Source organism: Chrysemys picta, chromosome 4 (assembly GCF_011386835.1).
Source record: "Chrysemys picta bellii isolate R12L10 chromosome 4, ASM1138683v2, whole genome shotgun sequence".
In the NCBI taxonomy this organism is placed as follows: domain Eukaryota; kingdom Metazoa; phylum Chordata; order Testudines; family Emydidae; genus Chrysemys; species Chrysemys picta.
Window position 1 is genome coordinate 62,595,777 of NC_088794.1, and position 9,967 is coordinate 62,605,743.

At 43.8% G+C, this 9,967-nt stretch overlaps 1 protein-coding gene across 1 annotated transcript in view; it reads right to left on the reverse strand.

Annotated features, from left to right (window-relative positions):
* The window catches only part of GNAI3 (G protein subunit alpha i3), a 35,555-nt gene that overhangs the window by 7,851 nt on the left and 17,737 nt on the right, over positions 1-9,967 (reverse strand). The window contains exons 2-4 of the mRNA XM_005311003.5: positions 7,793-7,835; positions 7,534-7,675; positions 5,234-5,391 (exon numbers count right to left, since the gene is read on the reverse strand). Of these exons, the coding sequence (XP_005311060.1) occupies positions 5,234-5,391; positions 7,534-7,675; positions 7,793-7,835 (343 nt within the window). The remainder of the gene's footprint in view (positions 1-5,233; positions 5,392-7,533; positions 7,676-7,792; positions 7,836-9,967) is intronic.

The following is a 9,967-nucleotide window of genomic DNA, read 5'->3' on the forward strand; positions in this document are numbered from 1 at the left end:
GTAACAGCACTGGCAATAAGTATTAAACTTTAAACAAGCTGTGTCCTGTTGGTAGAAGAATGCAAGTGCTACCTCAAGAGCTGGCACCGTAACAGCTTGGCTCTGATAACAAGCATATGACTAACTAGTAAATTATTTAAACAGATGCTCTGCTTCCTCAATTAGCACACTTGTAATCTACTCACTACATTGTCAGGTTTTAGCACAAGACCTATTGGAAGTAAAACTGGTTTCGTTCTCTCATTAGCTCTTTCTACAGCAGATGGAGGAGTTAAATAACTTCAGTCAATATCTACCACCAAATGAATTGAGAAATCCCACATGTATGCTTACAACACAAAGCTACTTTAGTCCAGTAAGCACCTTGTTTCCATTAGTGTTTGAAGTGTGACTTACAATGATCAGACAAACCTGGTCCAACTGATTGGGGAGAGAATCTACAAAATACTACATTAAGAGTCCATGAAAGATCTTAACCAAGTCATTCGAAAAAGGTGGAAATGAACAATGCTACAGGCCAATACTCATCTGAACCTCCCTGGTCGGCAGAAATGCATTTTAAAATGATCAGAACACTGGCAGCATCAAAAGGACCCTCCTGACACCAGGAAGTAAGCCTTCGCTCTTCAGTTTTCCCCTTACGCATGTAGCGACAAACAAAAGCTCCCTCATCGCACTTCCTTATCTGGCATCAGCTGCCCATGACTTGACAGATGTGGTTTGCTCTGTGTGGGAAGTGGCTGCAGCCACACCCATGCAGCACTGTCCTGCAAAGAAGTGCTTTCTACAGAGGAAAGCTGCAGAATCCTAGTCAGTTACAACCTGCAACTAGATCTGTGTGCGCATGGCTTCTGTATAGCACACCATGTAAAAGCTGTCAGCCTGAAAAAAAAAAAAAGTAGAAATGCAAGAAGAGAAAGTGGGGGACAAGAGAATGATGCAGAGACCACACTAGGAGACTTAATATTAATAATCCAGTTTTCCCACTACTATGTGGGTAAAAGTTAAGACAAACTAAGACCAGACAAATTTATCTACCATTCAAAGAACAGATGTGTTTATCCCAATATGAGAGTCTTTCTATATCCTACCTGGTTTAACAACATTCCCTCCCTGGGTGAGCGCCCAAGGTTTTCCCGCACCTTGTTAGATAATTTCTTCACTATTTTTGACACAAACATTTGCTCCCTACCCCACATCCTCTCTTCGGAGGAAGCTTGTTTTCATGCTTCAACTATCCCCTGTAAAACTGGACGTCCTAAAATTAAGATTTCAGCTACAGAGGGGGTGAAATTTTCATAATTAAGCCCAGGACTTGGCTCACCATTGAGGTTTCCCAGGAGAACCCATACTAGTTTTGGGGCTGCTCCCCAATGCTCACATGTCCAGAGATTTATAGCTCCAACTTGAAATCAAATAAAATCTGGCAGCTTCAGGTTACTCCGAATCCAAAATTCAGGAGGAACCTCACGGTACAAAGCAGAACATTGATTTCTCACAGAGCTGCTCAGGAGACAGGTAGGTTTTGGCAGACGACGTCAATGAGTTGGACAGGATTCAGTTGGTGGCTACAATAGGCTCTACCTCCTCCGCATGTTCACATGAGCACCAGGGTGGTATTTTCCTAACAATGCAGTTATGTTTCCTTTAACTACTGGGAAGAACGGTTACAAGGCCAAACAAACAGCTAAAAGCTCAAAGTTTCATACAAAGCATTCATTATGGACGAGGCTGTAGGATACTGAGTAGTCACAACTTGAGCTAAGGGAGGAGTTGTCACTAACATATCTCTAGGGAAAAGCAGAGAACACAGAAGACTGCCTTCTGACTCCACACTGAGGAGAGGGTATAAGAGGGCATGAAATTCCCATGACAGTATTCAGATAGTTCTGTATTTGGGACCACTGAACTACAAGCTTTCTAGAAAGGCTGTACCAAAAGGCCAACACCCATAAGATACGAGAACCAGGGAGGTACAATATCTTTCAGTGCCTGGCTAGAAGCTCTTCTTCACAGAAGTCCTAGATATTGGTCTAGTTATAGCTCTTCTTACTCACAACCAAAGAATATCCATTCATCCCTTCCTATGCAGCCCTCGGGAGCCAGTCCTTCCTGAACTGAAGATAATATTCAGGGAAAACAGCCCCATGACAAAGTTCTGATGAGCCAGGCATTGAGATAGGAGATTGAATTCCCTGTATGCAGAAATAGGCTGTGCCTTCCCTGCTGTGGTTAGCTGAAGTTAGGGAGCTGTTGTGGCTAGGTAAAAGTAGAAATGGATGCACCAAACTCAACATGACTTTCAGCACCCCCAATGAAGGGAAGGACAGATTTTATTTAATTAGTTTTGTCAAACTGAATATGTCCCTTCAACTACCAGGCCCAGCTGGGAAGGGGTCAGGAGATCCCTATATAGGGCTGGGCCAGCTCAGGTGAGAGGAGCTGCAGGAGGGAGGAAGGGTTCCTGAAGTACGCCCTGCAGCAGGGGGAACAAAGGGAAGGTGTGTTCTCCTTTCAGCACCAAGGTAGAAAGCCCCTGGGAGCTGGGTGGAGGATCTGCTTTTGTTTCTGTATAAAGAATAAAACTGCTTGGAAAAAAAAGATGATTTGATGTGGCAGCGAGTCCTTCCTAGGAAGGTAAGGTGCATGAGTGAGGGGAAGCCGAGGCAGCAAATAGCCTGGCGCCCAACCAGGTAAGGTGATGCTTCGATGGCCCTTTACACAATACAAAGTCCATTGTACACGAAGTACAACAGCACAAATGGAAAGGTAGGAACGTGCGATTACCAACCACCTCTGAAAAGCCTGGGTTAAGTGACTTGCCCAGCATCACATAGGGACTCTGACACAGCAGGGGATACAATCCAGTTCCCCAGGGCAGCATTCGACTGCTTTACCCAGGAGCCCATCCTTTCTCTTCCTGCAATCCTGTCTCATTCACTACACATCTTCCAACTTCTGCAACAACTGAAGCAGAGGGCATTACAGACAACACCCACCTTTTGCTGGACAGATTGATCCTGTAAACTGAATGAGACTGAAGTGTAGAAAATACCATGTGATCACATAATTAGATTGCACCATAATGCATATGCACAATGAGGCTGGATTCAGACTGCACAGGTAATCTTAATTCCAGCATTTCCCAACTTTGGGGTGATTAACTTTGCAACATTAGCATTCATTTCTTGTAATTTTTCTGTGTAATTTCCTAGTGTGTTTTTTTTTTTTTTTTAATGAAAGAACAGAAATTCCATCATGTGGGATCATACTGACACCCACAGAGGTCATTGGCAGGGTTGGAACCATTAGATCCACCACACAGACTTCTGACACTTGATAGCTGGACTAAACTGTCATCCGCTAATCCGACCAGCCCTAGAGAAGAATGGGACACTGCCATTTAGAAGGTTTCCAGCTATTTACTGATAGCAGATGAATGGTGAGACTCAGGAGGGGAGTGTGCTCCAGTGGGCACAGACTCTTCAGCTCATTTCCTCTCCTCCCACCCCATCCCAGCCCTGTCCTCTAGTTCTGTCTCTTCCCCACCTCAGCCAATCCTACTACTCCCCACACCTCAGCTCCTCAGCCAATTTGTCCCCCGCCCCGCAATCTCCCTACCCAGACTTCTCATCTACTCTCAAAGCAGTCATCACCCTCCCAGCTCCTTGTCCTGCTCTCTTTGCCCAGCCAATCCCAGTTGACCTCAGCAACCTGGCTCCTCATCAGATCAGTGTCATCTCCTTTCCCCCCTCTCCCCAAAAAACACACACTTCTTCCCCTCCCTCTCAGTTCCAGTCACTTCTAATCACCACCCCCCTCAGCGACTCAATCTCAGTGTCTCCCCCACCCCCACCTGAACATACCGACTCACTTCCCTTGCTTTCATCAGGTCTTTCCCTTCACCCTAATTCCAAGTCTACATCCACCCCACTTCTTTGTCCCAACCTACTTCCCTGACATCCCACCCCACAAATCCAGCTCTAGCCTTTGAATCAGGCAGCTTCTTCCATGGTACACTGGCCCTGAAGAGGAGGTCAATGAGAGCACAGCAGAGAGAGGCTCCCTGCTCACAGGACCAAAGCATGATCCCCAGCAGCCCAAAACTGCAACTGCAGGGAAACTTCTACTCAGCATGGACAGAATCTTCAGGGAATTTGGCTGCCAGAAAGGAGTCTCTAGTGAGCATGTGCAAACTGCAATTTTTCAAAGGCTTATAATTTGGTGGATTTTCAATGGATTTTCACAGGGCTGGCAAAAGCCACATCCCTGGCACAAAGGCTAGACCCCTGCCAAATTTTAAAATCCCTGCAAAAAGCAAGGGGGCAGTAGAGTTTTCCAAAGAAAAGGTCACCAAAATTCCAGACACCCAGCATGGAAAACTTAAACCCAAACAGTTAAAGTTTGGCAAAGTTGTAAGCAACCGAAAACAGGTTCTCATAATGGGAAGCATCAGGGCTGCCAGAATGGGCGAAAATATAGAACTACCCCTTTTGCCTGAAATTGTTTCCCATCTGGTACAACACCAGAAGAAACCAGGTAAAAATTACTAAAATGAAGAACTGCACGAAAATGTATTTTCCTATACTGGTTTTAGGACCTCACATTTAAACGCTGTTCATTACATATTTGGTAGCTTAATTATGAGTCTAGTTTCCAGGAAATACTAATCCTTACATTAATACTGAGGCGATCTCAAATCATCTTCCAGATAAGCTACAACAACTTGTCTCACTACACTGGCGTTTACAAACAGACTAAGCTACTTTTACACTGGGAAGGCAAACTGACAAAGTTAATTTATTCATGACATTAGAAATACAAGTAAGTTTTTCATGTGATAAGGGGAAGACAGCAATAAATTCTATAATGGAGGCAGTTGATCCCTTTCCTTTTCATTGCAACATCTATTTTGATCAGCTAGAGCATGGAGCCACAGAATCATCGACATGTAGGACTGGAAGAGCTCTCAACAGAGCAGGCGACTGGACTAGGTGACCTGAGGCAGGACTAAGTATTTAGAGCCAATCCCCTCCTGTCCCAGCATATCCCATCCTGCCAATCTACCCATCTTAGGTAAACACTTCCTGAAGCGTGAATTGTACCCCCATTAAGTGTTTTTTGACTGTCCTTTAGAGGAGCACCTCGGCACTGGAAGTACCCATTGCTGTGCCCACAACAGTCATAAGTCGTGTGGTTGCTACACAAAACACTGCCAGTAAAGATCTCTTACTAGGATGCCGAGTCATTAAGTTGATACTCTCTTGATCTGCTGAAGCAGGCTTGGACCCCAGCATCTCGCCATAATCGTTTAATCACTCCAGCTAGCTCAGGAGTCATCACTCCTTCCTCAGCACTTCCAGCCAACACAAACAACTGACGGGCATCGTCCTGCAGGAAGAGGGTGAAAGGAAGATTCAGTCATACTCCATACTTAACACCACTACAAGCTAAAATGAGCCTTCACCACCACAAACGCTTGCAGTGGCACCAGTGATAGGTTCGTGACGGGCATAGCTAGATTCCCCTCCCCCTTCCGTCTACCCACTCTGTTAAATCAATATTCCTCCTTCAACCAGAAACACATGGACCGAGCAAGAGGCAAACTGCCCAAGAGCACCTGGTTTCAGGCAAGCAGGATGTGTTAATCAGAGGGAGGTGGTGGTCATCTGTGGCATACAGCATGCCCATAGCACCGTGAACCCTCTCTTCTGAGAGGAGGATCATAGTTCCAACTTAACAGGCAATGTTTAACGTTTTTAATGAGGTACATGGGGCAATATGAACCTTCAGCATTACATCTTGTGCATGGCACATCTCCTCAGAAGTGCTGCTGGCTTTCAAAAGAATACCAGTCCTGTACAACACGCTACAGAAGGAATTAAAGTTTTTCCTGTCTAAAACTACAATTTACTGTTTATTAGAGGCCATACTGTATAATACCCCAGCAGGGAAAAATCCAGCATCAAAAGCAAATACTGGGTGATTAAAGGTTTTAGAGCTTTGAAGAATTGCCATCTCTCTTAAGGACTGTCAAAAGAAAGGAATTCCAATTTCTTATTGGGAACATTTCACAGGGAGGAAGGATAGGGACCGCTCAGGATTCCAGTGTTTGTTTGCATTGGATTACATGAAACACTTGTCAGAAAATTTAATATAGGCTCTCGCTTTTCAATAGGGAAATTATCAGCCAGATTTGCAACTGAGAAATAGGCTGACCTACTTTGAGGTTTCTGTGATGATGCAACTTGTATCAGTTCTATTTAAGGGGTAATGTTGCAAGGCCCTTTTACTCTCCGAGCAAGTCCCCCAACTTGAAGAGCCGGTCTGCTCCCGATACTTACTTTCTCCTGAAATCAGTCCTTAGAATGCTGCTGCAGGGCATAGAGTTAATGAAGAACCAAGGTAGCCTGTAGGGTAATACCCTTAGAGTTGGCACCTGGGCATGTCACTGCAGAGTTAGTCCAACTGATCAATATCAGGCCTGGGTTTATGCAACCACACTGCAAATCCCTACCCGAGTTAGAGCCTTCCCTGGTCCAGCACTCTTCTGTGTCTCACTAGGACAGCTGGGGGCATATCCCAGGGTTCTATGGGCTGCAGTACACTGAGCTGCTCTAGGATTCTTTCCCAGTAAGTTGTGGGAGGAACTGCCTGTCCTTCTGGGCACATAGGAGAACTGTACGAAGGCACTGGAGGACTATCAGCACTTGAGTGCTTTAGCCTGGATCACCCCTGCAAAATGGACAGGATACCAGCCATAGTGAAAGCAGAACCAGGGCTCTAACCTCACTCCCAGCCATGCCAGCTAGCCCAGGCTGAAAGCACAACTGGACTAAGGAGAGAGGCTTGTGTTTGTGGACAGGGACATCCTGGGGGGCTTTATCCCACAATTACACTATTTACTTCCTGCTCTTTTGTATTTGTGCCACCTTTTCAAGTGTCTCCTGGGATTTCCTTCATTTGGTCTCATTCTTTCTTGACTTTTGTGGGGGGAGAAAGCAGAGAAGAAATGCCAGCAAGTTTGCTAGATAGGAGGGACTCAGAGGGGGGAAATTTTAGTGATATCACGGAGGAGAAAACCATATAATTTGGAAAGGAGAAAGTCAGAGTTATCTTTGTGATGCTCTTAATCATTTTTAAGTTGTGAAAACTCATTAGAATCTGATTTAGATTAAAAATTTAAAGGGGCATAACTTTCTGAAATACTACTGAACACTGATGCAGGAGGCCACATATTTTAAATTAACCCATAAGAGTCTTTTGTTAAAAATGTAGTAACCTGAGCTGAATCCAAGTATTTTGTATTAGAAATAAGTTCAAAAAGTTGTCAAGGGCTCCTTTCTGTATCTGCAATAAGATACTCCATGCAGGGTGTTACTAATACTTTATAGATTATCAGATATACTCCACTACTGCTATCTTGTGGCTTAAAAATATTTCCACCACATGTTCCATGGACTGAACTTCAGATCTTCATTAACATGATCTACATTACAGAAGCAAGCTAAAGGAAATGAGTGAAATACTCACTGCTCTGGCAACTTCCCCAAAGTCTATCTTTAGCCTTCCCATGGCTCTTATTATTGCAATGATAGACTGAATAGTATTGCTGTAGACAACCACTTTATACTGTTTGCATTCTTCCTCTGAATAGCCATCCTCATGGATGATCCTGAAACAAAAACAAGCCATAATCACAAGCGAAATCAGGACGACAATGTTGATTTCTTATTTCATCTAATACAGAAATGCAATTTATACCAATTTAAATATTTAGGCTTCTACTTACTTCATCTGCTTCACAATGGTGCTTTTACCAGACTCTCCTGCACCTGAAAAGTACATACAAACTCATGTTAGTTTTAATTTGAAGTTAAAACTAAGAGCCAAAGTGAGATGTAGCCCCACATCTAGATGTTGATTGGGATTAAAGTGAAGAACTTAATTGTGCAAACTCAATAGTTAAACATCTCCACAACAGCTATTCCCCGCAGTGATCCACCTCTGACAGTGGCTCCCTGGAGAGACCAGACACCAGTACACAATGCTCAGTTTGTATTCTCAGCTTGTTTATGAATGCTGACAACCAAGTGCTCACCTGTTCACAGAACAAGGAAGGTTACACTTCTGAATTTCCAAAGTGCTGACTACTTATTTACTCTCCATCTTCCAGGCAGATAGGACTATAAAATGGGGGGGAGGGGTAGGAGGGAGGGCGAAGGTACTTCAGTTTGTACACCGGCGGATCCATCACCTCTTCCTGCAATACACTAATGATCTCCTAAGGCAGTGCTCCCATTACGCACATGAATTTGAAGGATACAGAGCAGTGTAAGTAACAGGCATTAAGACTTTGAACTGCTAAGATACCATTCAGCCAATGATCTCATAGCACTTTATGACAGTAAGCTTCAACCACCTAGTGAGGTAGATCGCTATCTTACTATTTTAAAGGATGAGGAAGCCTGGGACAGAGGTTAAGTGATGACCTAGGTGTCTCAGCAAATTGGCAGCAGAGACTCCTAGGCCCCTGCTCTAGCCATCTAAGTATTAGTCAATAGTTTCCCATGTGCAAATGGCACACCAAGGAAGTTCAAGATTTTCACCATGGCAAAATATTCCTGCACCTTCCCATTATGTACAGAACATGAGACAGCAAAGTTTGAAATGTTTGTATTCACTTTCATTTCCCACGCCAATCTGGGCCATAGGTTTCAAGCAGCGTGATCTTCTGTGATTCAGAAGCCAATATGCACAAGACGACTATACTCTGACTTTACTACACTTGGTCTTGAGGATAATTCCTAGCAGTGCAAGTGGGCAAGAAGAGAAAAAAAACTGCTGCACCAAGGGAAATCAGATGGCAAACAGCCGTCACAGTAATATTCCAACGTGCTAACTTGCATTTACACATTGTCTAATCTTAAAATCAATGCCTAGGTTCACTTTGTTTGCTAGTTCTGAAACATCAAAATGATGGATCATAAGCAAGATGTGATAGAAACCCAGTCTACTGACAAGTTCCAGCATCCCCACCTTCTGCACCAGCGGTCTGTCTTCCTGGAAGTGGAAGAGTCTACTGAAGCCCAGATTCTATTCTGCGGCAGTTTATGGAAACCTAACCTAAAATAGCAATAACACTGTTTGTTGTAATGATAGGATAGGACTGAACTAAAGAATTCCTTACATGTCAGATCATAATCTTGTTTTGCATAAAGCAGTCACAAGCAAGGAAGACTTTTCCCCATTTTAGGACAGCAGTCTTGGAAACTTTTAGGACAGAAGGTTCCAAAGATAATGAGAAGTGAAAGTTTGCCTCAGGATGATCTTCTTGGCTAGATACCAGGCCTCCCAGCTGTACCATTTGGCACACACCCCTCCTCAAGAATTTGTCTTCGTGTGGAATCATTTTGCTGATTACATAACGGTGAAGACTACTCACCTTCCCAGAAGTTCACAGATCCAGCCCAGAGTCGTCTTAACTATTTGCCTCTAGAATGTTCTACATTTAGATACTTTGCTTTTCATTTTGGAGCATCCCACAGTGCTTTACAAGTGACATACACACCCTGCAGAAAGGCAGCCCCCTGGAGAGTGGAGGTGATAACCAACTCTCAGAGCAAAGAGCACAGAAGTGGAGTGGCAGGTAAGCTTTAGACAAACATTCTGGAGCAAACAGTACTTTTCAATAAAAAGTGCTAACGGTTCTAATTTTCACACAGAGCAAATAGGACATCAGTTTAAGGTCTCATCTAAAAGAAGCACTCAGTAAACTAGAATTCTATTATCCACAGAAGGCTGAAGAGAAGCCTGCCTAGGTTTGGACTTGTGGCTCATGGTGTTCTCAGTATTTTAAGACTGATTATACAACCCAACCTCCTGTTCACTTCTAGCATAAGTATGCCAGATCATCTGGTCTCTAGAATCTTGGTAATTATGTCAAGTGAAATCTGGGCTTTTATAT